We start from the raw sequence: 23,713 nt of genomic DNA, 5'->3' as shown, positions 1-23,713 counted from the left end.
CATGTTTTGAAGTGTGTATCTTCAGTGTGAACAGTACTACATAAACATTTTACATTTTAAAATGATAAAAAAAAGTATATATGATAAATGGAATAATTATCATTGTCATTAGTAGTAGCATAAGTTTAATACAATGAACTCTAATACAAAAGCCTCACAAGAATGCCGAATATTGTAATTTTGTCTCAACCCCTTAATTTCAACGCCTTATGTATTTAAATGATGGATGGACTAAACATGAGACAACAACATAACTATGAATTAATGGATAACAAAGTGGATACTATAAACTTCACTTCCGTGCCCTTCTTTCCAAAAACAACATTGTAGGTGAAATAATATTTTGAGTGTATAACTTTAAGATGTGTTTAAAGGTGTTGCTGACTTGTTCCCCCTGGGGTCATCAGCCTCTGTAGAACCAAAAAAAATAGCCCCTTTAATTGGTCTAATTGCTGTGAAGTTGCACAGTGACAATAAAAAGTGAGATTTTTGTTGAAATGGCAGAAGCTGCTCCAAAAATGTTGAATATTATGGTTAAGTCAACCAGGATCTTCCACACCTAAAATGAAGTGTGATTTTAAACATTAAATTGTTGCTTTGATACATATGTTACAGGTATTTATTTATATTTACTTTTCAGTTTTATGTTTTTTTTTTTAAATATATATATATATTCAAATGTTTTTGGCTCATTTTCACAGCCATACTAATAAAGTAATTTGCTTAAATTGTTTGTCTTCATACTAAGGCATATATAAGAATTTATGGGATACATATTATCAATACAGATTGTTATTGTTATTGTTACAATTATTATTGGACCCTCTTTGCCATCACATACTTATATCTTCGGGCTTTTCATTGGTTGAACGAATAAAAGCTTTAAAAGCAGGAGCATGAGGCACAGGAAAATGGTTTCATCAATAAGATCTGATTGGGCCTATATATTTAACACTGGAGGCTTATACCATGTTGAAGGCGACGCAGGTGTTCTCTCCGTTCAAAGCGTATCGACAACACGTCTGAGACAAGTTAAGCAGAAATATTCAATTTCATAAGAGTTTGCGATGTAGATGTTTCTTTCAGAGAAATAAGCCTCTGTCCCTTCTGCCATTATCTCATACTGAGACTGACATTAATTCACATTAAGACAGAAATTATGCAGCCCTGAAATTATATAACAAGACAGGGGAAAAAATGATTATGAGCCACAAATGTGTTCAAAAGCAGTTTTGCACATTTGGCCATTTGTGCCAATGTATTTATTGCATTAAAAGAGACACTGCAGCTTCCTTTTAAATTGCCTTTTCATAATGAACACATTTGCCGCAGGTAATTAATATATAAACTATCCCGATTTGTCACTTTGATTTGTATTTTAGTTAATTGTGAAAGTAATTACAGAGCAAATTAACAGCTTTCAGGAAAGAGCAAGGTTTTAGGGTCCGGTTCCATCTTGGGCGCCTTATTAATTTTCTCTCCCTTAGATGTGATGAAAAGGAGCGATAAATCTGGGTGATCGGTGAAGGCCAATACTAAATGGCTCCATATTTCACCGCTGCTTTAATAGAAATATTCATGCGGACCCCTTAATGAAATTAAACCCGCGGTGGGGACACGAGTCGCAGCTCCAGCGTGTGGCGTTCAGGAGTCCTGCTGTTCTAATAATAATAATAATAATAATGATAATCACGCAGGAGGCTGATAAAATGCGTTTAATTGATGGGAGAACTACAAAAGAAGGCTTCTGCTTTGGCGACTCGTTTGTGTTAAATGTCCCCAGAGTAGAAGATGTTTATTTAGCTCTTCACAGTGTCATAATTATTTTCATCCTCCTCCATCTTCTTATCATTAGAAATGAGAGCAAAGGTCAAATAAAATTACCAGAATTACATTTATGGAAAAGACAAAGCTCATGTCAGGAACATTTAGGACAATCAGGACAAAGTGCAAGAACTACAGAACTCTGCATCTAATGTATCATTAGCATTTGCACCATTTTCCCCAGAAAAACAAGTTGGCAAAAGCTTATTGGTGATTCTCTCTCTGTCCCTGTCTCCCTCCTCTCTTTCTATTTTTTCCACGTTTCCATGCAGGCCCACATCCCACCCACATCAATCTCCCCGTTATCATTCTGTAATTGGTCATGATCATCAAGGTCCACAATTAAATGGCGATCCTTTACGTGAAAACTACCCGCTGACTTGTTGATTTCCCCCGAGCAAATAAACGTCCCAGGAGCTCGGTTAGCTGATGAATTGACAAAAACTAATCAGCTTTATTGGTAGACAGGTTAAGGGCAACTGGGTGTCAATAATTCTCATTTTGACCTCCTCTTCCATTAACTTTAAGTGGCTTATTAGACCGAAGTCACCCGGAGCCACGGGCCTATTAGCCACATCTCCCTCCTCATCACACTTTCAGCCTTTCAGTTACTCCAATTTTTTTGCGTCTCGTTGCGCACGGATTGCGCCGAAATTTCACTTATTTTGACAGCTGCTCGCAGCTTTTCTTGGAAGTAATAAAAATGCTTCTCCCAAACGATACTTCTGGTTTAATAAGAAAAATACCTGCAATATTTCAGTATTACAGAGCAAAAAGTTTTTTTTTTAATTTACGAAAATCAATAGGCAAAAAAATATCCAAACCAAAACTGGATTTGCTGAAAGCATCACGTCAGAAGCAGAGAGGTTTTACTTTCATCAATCTGGGGGAACAGCTTCATTATAACAGGCCAGTCTGTCACCTTCAGATTTGGAGAGCGACAGAAGGAGCTTTTACTTCAATTTCCCTGTTGGCCTCTCAGGGGCTTCAGCTCAACATATGAATTCACTCTTTGCGCATGCTGTTTTGTTTCAGACTGTATAATCATTACATTTGCTATCTAAATTCAGCATGAGAAGATGACCCTGCTAACCTTACACAGCACTTGGTAGGAATAAAAATATGCTCTTCATTAATGGAAAAACAGTCATCCAGTATGGTTTGATCTGTGCTGTCATCTAGGCCTAATATTCCCCCTTTCTTGTAAAACACTATTTTTTTTCTCTTTTTGAGGAAAAGGCCGAACAAAACATTGCTTGAACATCTCCTATCCTCAGGTGAGCCGCAAGGTATGCAGCTCCAGGAGAGATCATCCCGCTTGTTTTAATGTAAAGAAACTCTGGACTTACACAGTAAAGAATTAAGTTAAACTATCTCAGTCCATTGCATTTTTTCATATCAAGAAAAAATGAGATTGTAAAATAGACCATTTGGATGCATTTTTAAATATTTTTATATAAAGAGGAACTTTCTGGAGTGCTTGTGTTTAATAAAATGTTACCTTCTCCTGTGACCTTGGTCAAATTGGTGACGTACACAGTGAGCCAATCCTCAAATATGTACAGCAGGAGGAGCAAACTTACTCCTATAATCATAAAACGAATAAAGTCCTTCAGTCACGTTGGAAACGTTTGCTCCATAAAGCCACTGTTAGTGAATTATATATATAGGCGAAAATAGCATCCAGTTATAATTCATCAAAAAAACCGTAAGTTTTATTTCAAACGTTTGCGTCATTTTTCCTATAATAGCAGTATTTTATGAAAGCAATAACGCAGCCAACACCGTGCTGTACAGTGATTCTAGCAGAGAGGCGTTGTTGGGTCTGTGACGCCTGGGCCAGCCCCCTACAGACGGCTGCACCAATCGCCTCCATCTGACAGGGATTAAGTGTCACACGGAGCTCCTCTCTCACACTCCGGACCACATCATAACTTTTGAGAGGTGGGAAAACGGCACCGACTTCTCCTTCGTTGACGGCAGCAGAGGCGACAAGGACGCGCACCGGGGGCCCAATGGAGAAATCCAAAAACTTTCGCATTGACGCGCTTTTAGCAGTCGATACACCCAAGGTGCAGACCTCTCCGCTCGCGCTTGTGACTTCCCTGTCCTCCTCCTCTTCCTCCATCCCGTCGTCTGGGAGTGTTGCAGCCGCGGAGCTGACCACCAGCGCCGAGTCTTTACGCACCGAGACGCCCTCTCCGCCGAGGATTTCCACCTGCGGGTTGATTCCTAAACCGGGTTTCCTCAACAGTCCGCACAGCATGGTTGGATTACATCCGCAGAGCACCGCAGGGATCCCCGCACAGGCTCTCTACGGCCATCCCATGTACACCTACTCGGCAGCTGCCCTCGCAGGCCAACACCCTGCCCTGTCCTACTCCTACCCACACGGCTCCCATCACCCTCACACTGATCCCATCAAACTGACAGCCAGCACCTTCCAGCTGGACCACTGGCTCCGGGTCTCCACAGCCGGGATGATGCTGCCAAAAATGTCTGACTTTAATTGTAAGTAGCTGTTTCGTTACAGAATATTGCTGCATTTTTCTGCCATTTTTAGTCCAAATAAATATAAAATCTATCTTATGGCATTTTGGTAATGTACTGCGACACAGGCTGATCTAGAAATGTCTGATGTTACCCCCAGAAAACCACAGGCTTTATGAGTTATAATATTGCAAATAAATACTATCCACAAATATCTGTAGAGGTAATGTTGGCCTGCTTTAAGACAGCTTATGTTATTGTGTTTAAAACTTGCATGTAGAAATGCATAAGATGCTTGTTTTGCTTAAAAAATAAAGTCTGTTTTTGAGATTTTTGGCGCTATTTCCCTCTGATACTATGGTCATCTGCACGAAGAGGCTGTCATGCAGTGATGGTTTTTCTAAGAGGAACTAAAATGGACAGATAATGGACAGTGGGAAAGTAGCAGAGGAGTGTGAATCCCACAGTCGACATGCTATTTGCTCACCAGATACTGCCTTTTTGTTTCTGCTCGTTTTAACAGATTTGTTCAAAATGGAGGGGCAAATAGCTTCTCTATGAAAATATTCATGCGTGAACGACCGTGTTGTTTAAGCAAGAAGATGTAGAACATTATATTTTTTGCACCATAACAACACAGGGCTGTTCATTTTGCACTGGTTTAGACGATGGCTTCTCAAACTCCCCTTGCAACGTTACAGTTTTTGATCATTTTGTTATGAGTCATAAGCAGACTGTTGTTTTGGAGATTTTAAATCTTAATTTAGAGACTTACACTTTTAAGCCAGGAATCACTGAATTATTGAAAGATGTTTGGAATTTATGCTTTTTTATTGCAGCCCAGGCGCAGTCCAACTTGCTTGGCAAGTGCAGAAGACCAAGAACTGCATTCACAAGTCAGCAGCTGCTGGAGCTGGAGCATCAGTTCAAACTGAATAAGTACCTGTCACGACCGAAGCGCTTTGAAGTGGCTACGTCCCTCATGCTGACAGAAACTCAGGTGATATATCTTGCAGCGATGACAGTTTTCACCAGTTTACGCTTTAAAAATGTGTTTGAAAACGTTTTTGAGCTTAGTGATTATGATGAAATATTATTCCCCTCCATCCTTACGAACCAAAGGATTTTTAAAGAATAATATTAGATTATTGAACATGTTTTAAGTGTGAGATAATTGTAACACCACCGAGGTCAGTGTCAGGTGGACTGGTAACCTTTACGCAAACTTTACGCACATTACGCACACATAGCCTCCTTCTTTATATGTTGAAACCAACCAAATTAAACTATTTTCCCTTTCTCAGGTTAAAATCTGGTTCCAGAACAGACGCATGAAGTGGAAGAGAAGTAAGAAGGCCAAAGAGCAGGCCGCCCAGGAGGCCGAGAAGCAGAAAGGCACCAAGAGCGGCCAGGAGAAATCTGACGGACTCGAACAGTCGGACTATAACAGCAAGACAGACTCAAAAAATGGCAGAATACGAGACTTTAGAGACAGTGACGACGACGAGGGCGATAATTTCCTGTACAACTCGTCAGACTGCTCCTCAGACGACGAGAGGAATCACACCAGTGACATAAGTCCACAGCCTTGAAGCTGAAGAGGGGCGAAGGTGGCGATCTCCATTTCTAAATGACTGTGGGGGGATTTTCGCTATAAAAATGCAGTTGCATGTAATCCAACCTCTAATCACCTCCATGGAATTAATAAACCTTTTTTTTTATCATGGAAAGAATACAATTTAGGTCAAGAATAGATGAAAAACAAGCAATAAAAGCAGGAGATTTCAGTTTTATAATACACATAGGAGCATTATTCAGCACTCGGCTGTAGGTAAACTGTGACATGTTGCATGGTTTCTATGCAAACGCTGTAAACTGGCTCAGGACTTTGCAGTCTTTCCCTGCTGTGATTGTTAGTTTGTCAGCAATAATCTGTCAGTAATATCCTATAGCCCACACTACAGTAAATACTCGCCTGTCATTTGTCTTATTTTGGCCTTATTTTGTTCTTTGTGGTGTTATTCTTCCGCAGTGAGTCATGTCACTGGGAAAAAATGTTCTGTTTATTTTTCTATACTGTATTTATAAAATGGTCATACCAGTGCATGCTAAATTATTGTTTAGCGTCTCTCTAGGTGCAAACAATGTGAAATAAAATGATTTTATATAAAACTCAGTTGGCATTTTGGCGCAGGTCTTGTGTGTGTGTGTTTTTCTTTTTTTTTAAGAATATAGTCCCCTTGATTTACGACTGACTGGCAGTGGTGCAGCTGATGCGGACAGAGGCTTGTGTTTTTCTCCTTGCTCTGACAGGTCGGGTCATGGGAATTACTGTTAATAGCGCTGTCGGATCTATGCAAACGTGCAGCGAGAGCAAACAGCGAGCAGGCAGTCAGACGGTGGAAACATTTCACACCACACTAGCAATGGGCCCGCGTTAATAAACCCTTTAAAAGGGCTTGTTGAGCGACAACTTGGCTGCTCAGGCACTATTTTCAGGGCTGAAATCATTTTAAAGTCATTTAGCCTAAAGAACAACTCACAACACACTTTGAGCTGATTTAAATAGTATAAAAGCATCAATGATAATATTCTACTCATTTGCTTGGAGCCTCCTGTGTTTTGTGGACAAATATAGGCCTAGACATAGACTGTCAACTCTTATTTTGTTGAGTTTTTGCACGTAAAAATTAAAAACAGCCATTCTTGTTGATTTTAAACCAAAAACAATGTAGCCACAATGACCTGTAAACATTACACACATGAAAATTGTGCTATGGCCTCCGCATATTACCAGAAAAATGAGAGGAGTTCCTCAAATGCAAACAAAACATCCCATCAGCGTTATTTTCCTGCATCAACAAAACATGTATTTATTCAGGGTGTGTTATTTGCCTAATATGTTGAAATCCAATATGATCTTTCAGCCCCGCCTGTGCTGTAATCTTTTCATTAAATTGGGAAAAATCTACCTGCTGAGACTGAGCTATGGTGCCAGTGTAACAACTCATCTGTACCTAGGTTTACACTATGCAATGGTTACTTTGGGAGTTCACAAAATGGTCTCACTTGTCATTGTTCCCGCAGTCATCAGCATCAAACTATAGCAGAGCTTGACTGATAACGTCCCATTTGTAACAGGATTACTGAGATCTGGTGGTTATCTTCAGCTGTTTGCTTTAGCTTTAGCAGACTAAATGAAAGTTCAGCTGAGGGTCAAGCCCAACCAGAGTACACCAGGTGAGGCTGATGGCAACTCGCTGGCTCACGGCGGCAGACAATGGCCAGTCTATGGACTGCACAGTGAGCCTATTGATCCCACTATGTCCACCTTTTAACTGACAAATTCTCCAGTTTTTGTCCATCACTTCTCAACAAAAAACACCACTGATACTCAAGCGTGGTGTGCAGTTCGTCTTCTGTAACTCTTGTGATCTGCATCTTCAATGGAACATGTAATTAAAATGACTCTGTGGTCCCTTCAACATGAGTTTGCAGTGGCTTGTGGACCATTGGGGAACATTTCCTCTGGCTGACCTTGGTGGCCCATTCCTGACCTCAGGCCACGCCGCGGCCTCAGATGGATGCAGGCCGCACCGATGCAGCTAATTAATGAGAGCAAGTATCAAATGTAACAGAATGACTCTGCTATGCTAACCACGCGGGCAGCCGCTGGTGTCAGCGAGCAAACAGAATAGGCTAGACTGGAGGCCCCCGGGTCATTTCAGCCAGAGTGTGTAAACACTGAATGAACGACAGCGCCGTCGCCTCTCTATTCTCACTGCTCTCGTTTGTGTCACACTCACAGGAGCCAGGTGGAAATATCAACAGAAAAGGAACAACACACAAATATTCGCTAATCAGCTGTGTTTAAGGCAGAGAAAGACTTTATTATTATGTGCTTTATTTTGTGTAAGAGTGTAAATAGACTCAGTAAAGCCCAGAAGAATGGTTCCAGCTGTGTGAACGCAACAATATTAACTCTTGTTGTACACTGCCTCCATGAGGGCAGTTCTCTCTACAAAGGAGTCAAAGCTTCAAGCAAAATGTCTGATTTATTGAAGATTTTATGAGCAATGTTGAACACACTGTATAAACATTTGTTACATTCCAGTTCCTACATATTTTGCTGTTTTATTAACAAATGTACAAGCACCATCGTGGAAGTAAAATATATAAAATAAAATAAAGAATTGCTATCAGATTAGCTAATCTGTTATTTGTTGCACGATAACAAAGTTGAACCAATGTGTATTAAAATAACATACATTGTGCCAAGACGGGTGTGTCTCTAAAGGCATCGGCACCTTCCAGATTTAAAAATCTTCATGATAATTATGTACAAGACCTACTGAAAATGAAAACATTAGTTTAATAGCAAAAACATTTCTTCTTCTATGAAGAAATCAGTAGGTTCGGGTTCTTTGTTTAAAGAGACAATTCCCACTAACAAGTCTTCTTCTGTTCAAAAATGTTGTGTCACGTGTATGTTTGGTTTCTGGTGTGTGTGCGTGTGTGTGTGTGTGTGTGTGTGTGTGTGTGTTTTACAGTTTGAGTTTGGCCTCTTTGGCCTCCATGGCTTTGGTGGCGACCTGGGCTCGCTCTGACAGCAGCGATGCTTGCTCAGCTGGTCCCTGTGACTGGGCATTCTTCAGCAGGAAGTGGCTGATGAAAAGCTTCAAGCCCTCCCGCAGCATTCCTAGCTTGGGAATTCCTGAAATCCTGGCGGACGGGAAACAATGAGGGACATTGATTTCAGATATTCACGTGGTGCGAAGCTGTAATGAGGAGCGATTTTACAAGATGTTGGCTAATGGCGGTTAACTTTGCTGAAATGTTATGGTAGATTTTTTCGCCACGCTAGCAGCCTGAATCCATGGATGGCAACTTTGGTCTCTCCACCATTATAAAATGAAATATCTCAACAACGATTGGATGGATTGCCATGACATTTTGTGCAGACAGTCATGTTCCCCAAAGGATGAGTTGTATTCACTGTGGTGTCCCCCAAATAGACTTTTCATCTAGCACCAAAAACTGAATACCTGCAAATGTACTGAGATTCTCATCAGCCTCAGCTGTACTTGTTTAGCTATGTTCATTGCTAATTATGTTGACAACGAAGCTCACCTTCCAAATATGCTGGCTAGGTCCTCAGCATCAGTTTCCTTTAGCAGTTTGGTGAGCACCTGACGCAGGAAGCGCACCGTGGGCTTATCTAGCTCCCCAAACTCTATAACCTACACAGAAAAACATAGAGGTGACCATAATTAATATGATTTTAGAGTTAATTTAGTTTTATCATAGCAAACACACAGTATAAATGTAATACAGTAAATGCTTCAACTTGCACACGACATGCCACTTACTTTGAGTATGGACAGTGAGAGGCACTTCCTCTGAAGGAAGCGGGTAACCAGCTGGACCAGGTTGTTAAAGGTGCTGCTGGTAAGGTTGGACAGCTCCCTGAACTTGTCCCATAGGCTGAACTGGAAAGTCATCTTGTGGAATACAGGACATCAAATTGACTGATTGCACAACTGAATGATACAAAGATGATTTTGAAAAACGGTGGTAGAAACGACCCACAACAGAAACCAGCCTCCCTGCACAGGTAATCCTCTCATCCAGATCCAGTTTACATGTGAAAAGCAAACATTCCCGCCAGCTCTGGTTCGAGCTCTTTGATGAGGACAATGGCCATCGGTTTCTGATATGGACCCGTGGCCTACATGGCAGCAAAGGAGGAAGTGTGGTCTCACCCCCATTGTTTGTAGTCACAGTCAAATAATATCAGAGGGGTGAGGTGTGAGAGGCTCCCACACTGCAGAGGTGAACTGCAGGCCACACGCAGGTCACACACAGTTTAAGAGGCTGGGTGGTCACACACGTCCAGCAGGTAATTCAATCATAAATGTGACTGTTCTCATTTTCTCGTAATGAAATGAACAGTCAACTGGCTTCTCTAACTTTAAAACTGCCATCTTTGATGGGTGTTTGATACAATTTCCAGTCCATGCGAGTCGTTTTCAGATAATGTACAGAGTGTAATAAAGCTTTAAATGGTACCTTTAATGAGCGCAACATTTATATAAACTATTAGAGATTTAGTTCCGCTAATCTGATTATGATAATTACTTGAGCTGAAATTTGTTCATGTATTTATTTAGCTTCTGCAGTAACATAATGACTACTGAAACATGACTAGAGGTGAACTGATAAGTCAATTAATTAATTGCTCGATTGATTGAAAAATAATAATTTGAGACTAGCCAGAAGATTGATTATTTGGCATTTTTCACAATTTTATGACTTTTGTAGACTAAAAGATTAATAAATCAAGAAACTAATTAAAACTTACAGTATTGGTATAGCTACTATATTTATATAGATTACATTTCTGACGCTGATCATGCAAATTAGGTGAGTAATTAGATATTATGTGCTTTTTCAGCATGCACTTTTTATTTACTATTTAGTGCTTTCAACATAATAATTTCATGTGTTTACATCAAACGATTGTCTAGAAGAAGGACTGTTTTATTAATTGAATGAACTAATCTGATTGTAGTTGTGGTGGTAGCCCATTAACCAGCTAGAGTACCTGGAAGCGACGGTCTTGGGAGCAGAATTTCTCCCCCAGCACAGCATAATAGGCGTTGAAGGCTTTCTCCTGCAGGCAGCAGTCCATCAGAACGTGAACAATCTCTCTCTCCTGCTTGTCCTTCAGGCCCATCCTTCACACAGAGCAAAGAGCAAAGGCTTTAGAATATCAACAACATAAACAAAAGCTAAAATAAGCATGCCTTATTTTCCTCTTTGGTCAGCGAAGTTAACGTAGTGACACACTGTGGAGGAGGAGGAGAGTGATGACAAACCTGAGTAGTTTCTCGAATGCATCCAGGTAATCTTCGCTGGTCATAATCACACAGAAGATGTTTCGTCTGACCTCAGTGTTCATCCTCTGTTTCCTCGCCAGCTCTAAGACTTTGGCGCTGAACTGAATCAAATAAAACAATGACAACAGTTGAGCGAGAAACGCTGTTGAGGCCAAGTACACTCATCAAAGCGCTGACATTACTGAATAATACTGACTAGACTTGGGTTCCATTAAAAAATCATTTTGATGCTCCTGCTGATACAAGAACGTAATAAAATGTGGTGAAATTTTAATGCAAGTTCGGAACTATCGGAACAACATAGTGAGATTACAAATGTGTCATAGAAAACTGACAGCTTTTGATATTTGGTGCAACTACCACGGTTCAGTTAGTGCCAAAAAAGTACTGAGGTCTGACACCCAGACTTAATACTGACAATTTGTGTTGACCAATAAGGGCAATACTGACCTTCTGAAGCACTAAAATACATTGTAGCCTGCTGGTACTGTGCACACAAATGTAATTCATATGATGGTGATGATGAATGATTAATGTAAAGTGACAAAAGATTTACTTTTAAACTGTAAAAAATTAGATCTGAGGATTTTGAAATAGCACAAAAGTACAATACTACAAATAGTAGATATACTGCAGCACAGACTAAATGGGACATGATCAGTTCAGTATCTGCTTTCTGTACCACCGCATGGCTTAAACACATGCAGATCTGTACTGGGATGGACACAGCACTGTGGTTCCAATACTCTACCTGTCCTTCCGCGGTACTCTGTTTTGACGCAGCGCTCCCTTGTTCCCTGATCATGGGGGCTCCGCTCCATGAGGAGCCGACGATCCACCAGCGGCCCACTTGCTCTGCTGCCAGGAGATTGTCCAGAGAGACCCTCAGTTTCATGTCACTGCCTCCTGCGCTCCGGTGGATCTGAGCAGCACATTTACAAAGAATCAGCCTCAAGTGCAGTTAGGAGGCAATCACCAGTTGTAAAATACCAAAGAAGGACGCCAAATTAACATTCCTGAGGTAGTCAACTGTTGAAACAGCCATGCTGATGGTTAGGCTAAAAGCATCAGCAACACTGAGGACTTTGGGTCTGCAAAAGTGACACTCTGATGCCATCTGGTGGTTAAAGCGGAAGCTGCTATAAAACCACATTATCTTGTGAGAATATTATTCAGAATGACAAATGAATTAGTGTGTATAAGTTAGACACTGAAAATCTACAGAAAATAAGGATATTTTTAATGAGATATGGTCATGTTGTGAAAATCACCCACCAGAGTCCTCTGCAGCTTCCTCAGTCTCTCCACTGGCTCGGGATCGTAGCCTGGAATCTTCCTCATATCGTTGTTCTTCAAAGCCAACATGGTTTCCAGCATGAAACGCACCTGAGAACATGTGTACATACAACTGATATTCCACAACTGACACATAACTGAGAAATAAATTACAGAATACTGTGGCAAACACCCAAAAATTGGATGTCACTGAGAATATCAAATTAAAAAGTATTTCTGTTGGCCCACCCTGGTTTGATCCTGAAACTTCGACCCCATTTCGATGGCCTTGCGTTGGCCTTCAGAGATGAGCTCCTTGAGAGCCAGAGCGTCGTCCTTCCTCAGAGCGAAGCCGACATTCCTCAGCACAAATAAAATGAGTTCGACGTCCTTCTCCGTAAAGGCTCCAACCAAAAGTTTCAGGATGTCGAAGATGAGGAGTGAATGCATCACCTGGAAGTTATAGAGATGGCCGGTGATGGCCACCAGGTTGTCGCACTCCTTGCCTTCAGTTGGGTTCTTGTACAACTCGTAAAACTTACGCACGACCGTCTCCAGAAAACTGGCTCCCACCTGGGGAGTGATCAAAAGAGAATATTAGAGTCTTGTGATTCATGTTGTAATGGATTATAAATTACAAATATCTATTGCGTATTGTAAAACTCTAGCACAAACAGACCCACAAAAGTCAATGTTGATTCTAATATTTATTCTAAGACTGCTACTTCAACTTCAGATTTCAGCAAATAAGTGTAAAACATGATGGTACAAAATTTTTCTTAAATAATTTCAAAGATCCCTCAAACTGTGTTGAAAGCCCATTGTGGACCACAGTTTATTTTACTGATGGTCGTGTTTCAGGTCATTTACACGATGGGAGAGTCAATACAACAGAGAGATAACAATTCTATTACACTTTCAGCAGAGGAAACCAAGGCGTTGGATATCACTTTCCAATTCATTAAAAGAACATTAGCCCACAGGTGTGGTGTGCGAAAGCAGCTCATCCCTTTGAAAAAGTGCCTCCAATAAATAATCAAAGAGCTGATGTAAATTGTCAGGTCAGTGGTTCTTATTTCTCACACACAGGCTGGTAAAACCAAAGGTTACTTGACCTCTGCTGTTACTCAGCAAAAGACAGTGACCTTAAAGGGATAGTTCAGATTTTATGATATGGGGTATATGGTGACTATCCATAGTTAGTCCCAGCACTAAGTACTGCTGTAGACGGGGACAGCAGCAAAATATATTTCAGCAAAGTGTCTGCAATATTTAAAATATTTCTCTTTATTTACGCGTTCTCTCCTCCAAGCCGCCGGACTCCATTCACAACAGCAGTCATTTTTCCAGAAGACGGGAGTTGCTGGTTTACAGCTAACGCAGTCAATAAACTAAAATATTAGTTTGGATCTGAACAAACCATCTAAGACGCCAAAGTCACACAATAACACAAAAGGCACAAACTAACCAATCAAGGCAGTGGTAGACCGGCAACTACAAAGTTCTGTGGGGTAAAATTGCTATTTTTGTCAATGAAGTCTGGTGGCTTTGAAAAGAGTGGAGAGGACACCTTCAGTTCCCCATGAGAAATGGAGCAATGCAAGCAGTGAAAATATTACTTCAGGTGACACTGATTTCTTTAGTTAGGCCTTTTTCAGGTGGCTACATTATGCATTTCATCTGCCCCCATCCACAGCAGTAGATTGCTAAGCATCTGTGTCACGACTCCTGCCTGCTTCTCCAAACTGGGGGCAAGCCGAACGCAATCTACTGCAAGTAATACACTTTCTTTGATTAAGTGCTTCATACGACCTCACATCTATTTTGCAGACCTGACCTACAAAACTGCCTTCTGCTCTTGTTTGCTCACCTCTAACCCCACGGTGTGATGGAGGACGCTGACAAGTAGGACGTGCTCCATCAGCAGTCTGTCAGGCATCAGGGTCGGGGTGACGCAGGCAGCTAGCAGCACCTCTGTTAGGGTGTCATTCATGTCCTTCCTGCTGCAGCTCATGTACAGCTCCGCCAGCTGACCACTGATGGACGCCATGTTGGGCTCACTCAGCCTGAACAAGTTAGAAGAAGGATGGATGATTCTAAGAGGGCTAACTCAAGTCAAGAACAAATCTATTACTATTCAAACATTGGTTCTGGTTCCAAATGTGAGGGCTCGCTTCTTGAAGCATCAGTAGGGAAACTTACACTTTCTAGAAAGGAAAGAGTTACGATTTTAATACTGACTCTGGTAAAATGCTTTTCTCTAGCACACCAGAGCGTATTAAACTGAGAATGGTGTGTTTGTGAATACAACTTTTACATTTCTAAGAGAAAGGATGTGTGCTATGTCAGACTGTTACCTGTTCACCAGGCCTTTCACGTTCCTCTTCAGTTTTTCCAGCTCCGCTTTGCGCTTATCATCTCCAGTGTTTCGCAGATGAGGAGGTACGTACTTACCAGCTGCAGGGTCGACCTGAGTATTGTAACTTACAATTAGATCCATTATACGGCAGACAAGACGTCAATATTATGACAATAATTAACGAACGTCTGAACTCACAGTTTCTGAGTGTGAGTCTGATGTCTTTAAGTCAGGAGTGTCTTCCTCCTCCTCTGCTCCCTCTTCATTTTCATTGTCCGAGTCAGCTGCATCACTCTCGTCCAACTCATCCTCGTCTTCCTCCATTTCCTCCCCATCTTCTTCAGCCATTTCATCATCAACACCATCATCATCACCATCACCGCCATCCTCCTCCTCCTCATCATCAGATGAACCCACATCTTCATCACTGCCTTCACTCGCCATCTCCTCTCCATGTTCCTCGTCCTCGTCTGACAGCGCAGAGTCGCTTTCATCAAGCTTTTCAAAGTTCTCCTTGGCCATGTCCATGTCATCGTCATCATCATACATCCCCACCGCTGACGAGCCAGAGTCAAGCATACCAAGGATGTAATCAAGTCCATCAGCCACAAAGGACTGAGGGAGACTTTTCTTGTTTTTTCTCTTATTTAATCCCAGACGTCGCTCTAATTTCTTTATTTCTCTGTCCTCGTCTTCATTTGCTTCCAGAAGTGCCATTTTTCTTGACTCTTGAAGCTTATTGGCTTTCTTGCCTTTCTTGGACGATTTGGGTGTTTTAGAGTTGTCTGATTTCTCTGGAGGGGCACTACTGGACTTTGACACTTCTTCATTTGCTTTCTCCGTCTTCTTTTTCTTCTTCTTCTGCTGCTGCTGCTGGGGCTGTGTGTCAGCTGGTGCTTCCGAGTTTTCACCATCACCAATGGGTGAACCGAGGGTCTTTTTGCCTTCATAATGACTTTTCATTTTAGCTTTTTTCATTTTTCGCTTTTCTTTGCGCAACTCCTTTCTGCTCTTCTTCTTTACAAATCTCAAGCCATGGTCATCCTCAGCTTCCTCAGGGTCATTTTTGCTTTTGATAAAGTCATCCACTGCTACCCTGTACTTCTGCAACATTGCATTTCCTTTCTTCTTTTTGCTGTTTTGCTTCCATTTTCCCTTCATCGCAACACCTTAAACTCACGATACCTGTCTATTAAAAAGCACTGCCGCTCAGCTAGGCTAACAAGCTACTGCGCTACAAAAAGGAAACTCGCCTGCTGTAAACACATAAATACCTTAAACTGCACATGTATCTCCATGAGGACAACAGCACGTGACCTTTTACTTCCGGGGCACGCCAACGTCCTGTCGTGTGGTGATGACGTACTTTATTTTGGGGCGTTTAGTTTTATCACGGAGCGGTTTTCCTGCCATGTAAACTGTCTGTTAACCAGTCAGCACTCATTACAGAGAGGAGGGAAGACGCCGGAGTTGTTGTTGCTGTCGTTGCCAGTTGTCCGAGCTAGCATGTAGTGAGTCTGTTTTTTTTTTGTATTTGCAATATGAAGAATGGAAGAAGACGACGTTACTATCAGAGAGCAGAATTTCCACAGCCAAGTTCGAGAGTACATCGTAAGTAACGTTAACGTGCGGAGCAGCTAGCCGAGGCTAGCAGGCTAACAACGTCCTCTACTGCACAGGGACGTTAACGGGAGCTAACGTTAGCTTCAGCTGTCAGATTGACGCGGAAGATTTTATTAAGCTGGGTAAAAGTTGCTCATTTTATGTTACACCCCAATAAATGTCTTATTGCATGTGTACTGAAGTTATTGGCCAAACCATGTTTAAATTATAAACATTATGTGAACGCGCTAATTAAAGTTAGCTTATGTTGACGTTAGCTACCATGATAGTGATCAGTATATCTATGGCTAACATTAACTACCTGATTACAGCAGTGTAACTTAGTTCGTGTATTGACTGGTGAAATGGCAGCAGACTTTTATTAAATATGCCTGCGATTCACATGTTTCAACATGAACATGGACAAAATGTCCCAATCCTCACTAAACTAGTGTCCCTCCTAGTGGGCACTAGTACATCTCACTAATGTAATGTCCCTAAATGTATTATATTGTCCAATAAAGGTCACAGTGTATATGTCAGGTAGCAGCCTGTTGTTGTTTGGTGCAGACCTAATTTAAGACCATAATGTGTCATGTAAAATAACTAAACATGTGCAGCAGAAAAGTTAAAGATCAGTAGTCAGTAGATATGTTAAGTTATCTAAGGTTCCTGTCCTTAGGTTACCATAAGGAGAGCATTCATTGTTTGTTATTATATTTAGTGAAAACAAAGTGTGGGCTATTTCTTCATGTTAGCACTCCTTATGATAATTTAAAGTCCACACTCTTTAGTAAAATGTACAAATTCCAGATGAGTTCTTCTGCTTGGAAGATTATAAAAACTTTAGTTACTGCTTGAGAGTTTTTGTGGCAGAGATTATTTGTAGAGTTTAGGACAGGAGTCTGAGTTCTTTGTTAGCAGTGTAATATTGTATGTAAGAAGTAATGTTCTTGTCTGACAAATGTTTGTTCACTGCATCTTTATGTTTGGTGTTTTATAAGTCCCAGTGGGCTGGCCTAGTTGCAAACCACCTTGAAAGTTGCTGTTGCTGATCATCACATTACTGTGTCTCGATGCCTAGCCATGATTTTAGAAAAAAAACAAAATGGGTGAGTAAGTTCAAGAGGGGACACTTTATCTGATGTAGGTCTTCTCAATTATTCCTGATACACACGTCTGAAATATAGAAACTATCAAATGTCTCATCAGCAGCCGAGCTCAACATCTTAGCTTTAGCTGGCACATTTTGTCCTAAGCCTCCTCTTAGTATCCCATATCAACATTCTGTACTTAAGATCCCTTTGCATGATGCTGTAATGGCACTATCATTTAACCTTAACGTCCACAGAGAGTCACTTTGTGGATTAATCCCTACAGGCATCAAAATATATTTATTGTGGCGCGTGATTATTTTGTAGCAGAGGTAACTTGGTCCTCATGACTCAGTGACAAGGTGGTACACGCTTATTAGACCTGAATGGTGGGAAAGTATTTCTTCCGTTCATAGAGCCCTACTGTAAAGAGTGACTGAAGAATGCACAGAAAACCAGGTTACTGCGAGCAATTGGGTTAACACATGATAATGTTAACATGTGATTTGGTCAGTAATTACATTCTCTACTGCCACCTCTAACATCATTATCATGCTTTCACATGTTTTTGCAAACAGAGATTTACTGTGTTGAACAATTTATACTTGAAATCCCAGCATGGACAGCCACTTTTTGGTACAAACTATTATTACTATAAGGACACAATATAATGTGTACTTACAACAGACTTCCCAATATCATGCTACTCTTCCTATCCACAGTCTCCTCTGCAGTAATTCACACACTTACATAAACCCTGCTAATGATATATATGGCCAGGTATTTGGGTGTTTGTGTGTGTCAGTCAATTACTTATGATTAAAATGCATTTAACTTATAATGTATTGTGACTTAAACTGAATAAACCTGTGTTGCATGTTGGTGCATCATGACCATCAATAGTAGCAACACTACAGTGCATGAAAACACACCAGTCTGATCATGCACTTGCAGGAATTTTAGGATCCCCTTTCAGAAAAACGTAATTACTCTCCCGCTCCTCCAGCTTGTGGTCATCTATCATAAAGGTGTGAAATACTGTTCCTAAATTGGTTGGGGATGCTTGCAAACCGCTTTGTGAGACGCCTGCCTTGTTATTAGCCTCTCCTGTTCCTTTGTTTACAGTTCTGCTCCACATTATTTGAGGAAAAACTGAGTAATAACTTTGGCGCTGGCATTGGTGTTGACTGGTCTGTTCCCAAACCGTTGTATCTTTGTCTGTGCCAGTTTATCAGCTCTATACACCTGAGTTATTCTGTGTTCACCCCTTTGCTGAAGCAGAGAAACAGTTCTGTAGATTGTCAATGGAGTAAAAGTCAGCTGTCTCTCATTTGGAAGGCGACTCTAAGTGAAAAGAGAAACTTTTTGCTACAGCAATCATAAAACACTATATATCTCCAGACTGACTGAGGAGGTTTCACATTTCTTTTTACACCAGTTTGTCCGTCTGGAATGTGCACGGTCTGCCTGGTGTCTGGCTGAGTCATCTGGTAATCCCAGCTTGGACATGATGAGTTGTGCAATGTTGACAGGGTGCAAAGTGCTGAAGTGGGAGCTTCTAACATTAGTTGTGCCCGGTCACTGTCACAGTAGAAGGGGGGGAAAGTGAAATGTGATCTTTTCCGTAAGACCATCCAGCTTGTTTTGAGGCCATGGTTACCTGATAATAAATTCCATGCATTGGTAACTTCTATTGTAGTTTGCATGTAGTGTTGGTTTAATTACTGTTAGCAGACATTTGAAAACAATGATGTTTTGCTCACTTTTGTTCGAATCAAATAAATGGGTCATAAGATAAGAAAACGTTATTGTCCGTGACATTAAACAGAAATTTGCTGACATTCCTCCAACACAGTGTAAAACAGAAAGAAAATGACAGCCAAATTATTATGCTATTTTTTTATGTCTCCATTTAAGTAGCTAGAAATGACAACTTCTTGTGCCATTTTTCCAGGGTAGTTGGACCTTGAGTCTCCCCCAGATGGCATCAGCTGGAGTGATGAGTGGGATCATTATAGACCACGGCTGCCTGTTTGTTTATGGACCGTTTGTATAAGCTCTGGAGTTGCAGTTGTTTATTTCCAGTGATCTTGCTGGCCTGGTTAACCACCTGGGTCAGCTTGTTCCTGCTGTGTAACTGAGAGGTTCCCTCCCTCAGTTATCCCTCAGTGGAAGACAATGTTGTGGGTGAGAATACTCCCAGTGTGTGACCTTTGACTATGATCAGGGTGTGTTTGCTGGCGTTGAAGCTCCTCAGTTTCTTTAGGAGAGAAAGCCGCTGCCTTGTGTAGACATTGTCATTGGTTTAAATGGTGAGTTTAGCGTCAGTGATTGTTCCCAAGTATTATAAGTGAGTGATCTGCTCCGTTTCCTGCCTGTTCATAACAAGAGGCTGCCTACTCCCATCCTACCTCTCAGAGACAGCTCCGTGGGTGTACTCACATTAAGATCAAGGAAGCTCAATGTTAAGTTACACTGCTTAGAAGCTGATGATTTGTGTGGGAATTATTTTGTTTTCTTGATACTGCTCGCTTTAACACTCCTAACCCAAATGTTAAAAAAATTACATTTACATGCTGCACAAATATGAAGTGATTAAGTATTATTTTCAACCATATTAGAGCACAAGAGGAAATTTACAGGTTGGTAAGTCTGTGTGCACTCTGATACCCTGCCTGAGCTGGACTCAAACACTCTTCAGTCAAACATAATCCACTATTACAGTTACTGTACAATTATCTGATTGAATTAGTTCATTATTATTTTGTTGTTAAATCATTTAGGTAAATGTTTTCAGCAAAAATTGGGAAAATAACTGATTTCACCATCTCAGTCGTATTTTTTGATTTTGGACTGTTGTACGGACAAAATGAAATGTTTATTCATGATGAGCAAATTTGGCTAATTGCTGATGTTCTGCTGTCCAGATGATCCATTGCTCAATCAAGAAAATAATCCATAGATTTATTGATAATAAGAATAATCTTCAGTTGTGGATCTAAAAACTAGTCATTGTTTAAACACAACTTATCAGGCATAATGTAGTTGAAATCGCCCCAAAAAGTGCAGTACATACACAGCTTTTACATTCACATCAGACTGTTGGTCATGGGTAAATACTGAGGCTACACTGAGGTCTTGCAGCATTTAATATATAATCTGACTACATACATACTGCATATACAGTCTTTCCTGTACTTGGGTCGCCAACACAGGTAGAACATTTGTATTTCAATTTTATTGTCAATTAAGACACACAAGACAATGCACGTGTCAGCTGTACATGACACAGCGATTAATTTTGAGTGTTATTGTTTCCATAAACATAAGTTATCCATAAACCTCTGTTTGACTTGTTTATTACTGAACCAGCGTTGTCACCTGCTGCACCACCCACCTGTGGGCCCTGCATATAGTAAGCATTGAGATTATACACACACAGTAAAGTTTAACAATCCCGTAGTCTGTTGAAGGGGACATACAGAAGCAGGAAGTGGTGAAATGTCACTAGCTGCTTGCTAATGTGTTGATTCAACTATAGTTGTAGAAAATCCTTGAATAAGATTCTTATGTTGTCGTTTCAGATTTGCTTCCTCCTGTTTGCAGTCCTCTACATTGTGTCCTACTGCATCATAACCCGATACAAGAGGAAGACTGGTAAGTGATTCTGTAAAGTGATTCTCACTCCGTGGGAAGAGAAATTGGCATGTGCCACAGTGAAACCCTGACTCGTCTCAAAGCATCTGTAACACTTAAACAGCAGAAATGTGTCCATGGCGGGACCCATTTTCACAGCAAACCTTGTAGAGGTTAGTCTGTCTGTCAGGTTATGCTGTTTGCTCATAGACAGAGCCCTTCATTGTGTTTAGAATGAAAGGAAGTCGGCCAAGAAGGCTTTAGGTGTGTGTGTGTGAGTGAGAGACCACACCCATGCTTGTAGAGTAATCTGCCACAGTCAGCTTTGTATCAGCGTCAACTGTATCCGCCCCACATTTCTTTTTGGGCCGTGGGGAAAATGAATAACATCTGTCACATCATAACAATTGGTCTAAAACTGACATAGCCTGTTCACCCTGCTGAATGATATTAATAACACTATAGACTCAAGGAAAGTCTGGATTTCAAAAGGTTTATTTAACAGAATCATGTGTTTTGGTCTGTGCCATCTCTGACGCAGCATTTGAGCTGCAGCAGGCAGAAATTAACTGCAGATAAAAGTCTGACCGAGTTACAAAGGAGAAAACAGCTGAAAACAAGAAGGCTTAGGCAGACACTATGAACTTTATCCCATTTTCCCAGGACAAATTTAGTACGTCCAGGTCATCTAGGCTTCCCTTGTCTCATTTTGAAAGTAGACCACTTTGCACCAGAGATCCCTTCTGGAGTTTTGTACAGTAGAAATCTAGGCTGCTCTTTTCCTTACACCTAGTGGTATGGAAGCCTAATATTTTCACATGCGGTAGAGATTAATTGTGAGATATAAAGTGGCCTTACAGCAGTACTTAATACAGTTTATTTGAGCATACTGTACACTGTCTTACATATTTTTATGATTATTAGCTCATGCACCAATTCCTTTCATACTATTTTATCTGTCACTGTCGAATATGTACTTTGACTGATTTAAAAAATTACAATAAGAGATGACAGCTATATGTAAAAACATAATCGGTACGTGTGCCATGTAATTTCTATTTCTGATATGAAATGATCCCAATGTCAAAACTGATATTGTGAAATTATTATAAAAGGTTTTTTTTAATAAAAAAAATATGCCTCATATAAATATATACTCATTTGCATTAGCTATACCATGCTAAAACGAAGGCAACGTCCCCTCAACAAAAACTGAACAGTATAGTCTTCATGAAGGGGGGGATTCGTTTCAGGGCTACTGTTGTATTAGAATACATTAGTTTTAGCAAGGTGTACCTAATAAACTGGCAGCTGGGTGTATAAAATATATATGAAAAGCAGTGGAGGAAAGGTCTCATGGTTTACATAGTTTTAGAAAGATTTACAGATGAAAGAAATACTTAGGTATGTCTCCAATACTGAAGATGTTTTGTTCCTGATTCCCTGTAACTCCTACACAAAAGCTTGTTATTATTTGCTGATGTGGGTGGGAAAATATCAGATATTTGACCCGGCTTCAACAGTTACATCAGCTTGTCCTGAATAAAAAATGTACCCAATGCTTTGCTCTTCCCAGTAATGTTTGATGTAAGATGTGATGTATGAAATGTGGACTTTATACGGCTCAAAAGGTCACACTCTAACCACCCTGTGACTGAAGTGGTTTGGTTTTCCTTTATAGATGATCACGAGGATGAAGATGCTGTTGTCAACAGAATATCGTGAGTAAAGCTGATATTTCACTTAACTCTTCTGTTTAGAACAAAGTATTACAGAAGTTGGTGCGTTGAGTGAAGCAAGAGTAACTCTTTATTTAGTTAATGGGGAAATGGTAATCGTATCTTTTTTAATTATTGTATACAGTATATTTAAAATGCGTTTCAGTAAAATGTTACTAATTGTAGCTGAAATGATTAATTGATATTAACTTATTTTTATACGTCAACATAATGATTTAAGCCATATTTTCTAGCAAAAATGATAAATATTCTCTTAATAAATATAAATATTTTCTTTTTTTCATTTATATCATAGTGAGGTGAATATCTTTGGGTTTTTGAGTTTGTTTGGATAAAAAAAGACATTGGACTACGTCACCTTGGGCTTTAGGATGAAATTGATTAACCTAGAAAATGATCAGTAGATGAAGTAATAACAAAAATAATTATTAGTTGCAGCCCTATTACTAATGGCTAATCACTTAAATTTAAAAAACGCATTGCATTACTTTTCTGACTACCACTGACACCATGAACATCTTACAGCTTGTGTCATTAGCTAGAACTGTGGTGACAAGTATCCCATGTCACTCAGTTTAGAGTTACAGTACACTTCACTATCAGGGTGCCTTCTGTAGCCACAAGCATGTTTAGGTCCAGCTAAGCAAAATGGTACCTAAGGGTCCCGCTAAATAATGGAAAGCATTTCAGTTAATGAGCTCCTTTAGTGATATGGTCCAGTGGGGACTTTTTGCTGCCCTTCTGAGGACCACTGAGCAGATGGTCACTCCCCTGGGCCCAATCTGAGGACCTACA

At 40.5% G+C, this 23,713-nt stretch overlaps 3 protein-coding genes across 3 annotated transcripts in view; 2 read left to right on the top strand and 1 right to left on the bottom strand.

Moving 5' to 3' along the window:
• Positions 1 to 3,839: 3,839 nt before the first annotated feature.
• Positions 3,840 to 5,906, top strand: mnx1 (motor neuron and pancreas homeobox 1). Its single transcript, XM_070853312.1, has 3 exons — positions 3,840 to 4,335; positions 5,154 to 5,314; positions 5,619 to 5,906. The coding sequence occupies exons 1-3, from the start codon at positions 3,840 to 3,842 to the stop codon at positions 5,904 to 5,906; spliced, it is 945 nt and encodes a 314-aa protein (XP_070709413.1).
• A 2,915-nt stretch (positions 5,907 to 8,821) lies between these two features.
• On the bottom strand, positions 8,822 to 16,129 carry nom1 (nucleolar protein with MIF4G domain 1). The gene is made up of 11 exons (XM_070852749.1): positions 15,046 to 16,129; positions 14,846 to 14,958; positions 14,359 to 14,554; positions 12,738 to 13,061; positions 12,489 to 12,599; positions 11,965 to 12,135; positions 11,193 to 11,314; positions 10,919 to 11,051; positions 9,684 to 9,815; positions 9,445 to 9,554; positions 8,822 to 9,036 (listed from the first exon to the last, which is right to left on the bottom strand). The coding sequence occupies exons 1-11, from the start codon at positions 16,006 to 16,008 to the stop codon at positions 8,859 to 8,861; spliced, it is 2,553 nt and encodes an 850-aa protein (XP_070708850.1). The 5' UTR covers positions 16,009 to 16,129; the 3' UTR covers positions 8,822 to 8,858.
• Positions 16,130 to 16,291: 162 nt separating this feature from the next.
• The window catches only part of lmbr1 (limb development membrane protein 1), a 35,361-nt gene continuing 27,939 nt past the window's right edge, over positions 16,292 to 23,713 (top strand). Inside the window, exons 1-3 of the mRNA XM_070852753.1 lie at positions 16,292 to 16,458; positions 21,128 to 21,200; positions 22,861 to 22,900. Of these exons, the coding sequence (XP_070708854.1) occupies positions 16,396 to 16,458; positions 21,128 to 21,200; positions 22,861 to 22,900 (176 nt within the window). The 5' untranslated portion in view covers positions 16,292 to 16,395. The remainder of the gene's footprint in view (positions 16,459 to 21,127; positions 21,201 to 22,860; positions 22,901 to 23,713) is intronic.

This window comes from Pempheris klunzingeri, chromosome 21 (assembly GCF_042242105.1).
Source record: "Pempheris klunzingeri isolate RE-2024b chromosome 21, fPemKlu1.hap1, whole genome shotgun sequence".
Taxonomy (NCBI): domain Eukaryota; kingdom Metazoa; phylum Chordata; class Actinopteri; order Acropomatiformes; family Pempheridae; genus Pempheris; species Pempheris klunzingeri.
Note: the sequence above shows the minus strand (reverse complement) of the source record. Positions and strands in the feature narration are given on the sequence as shown.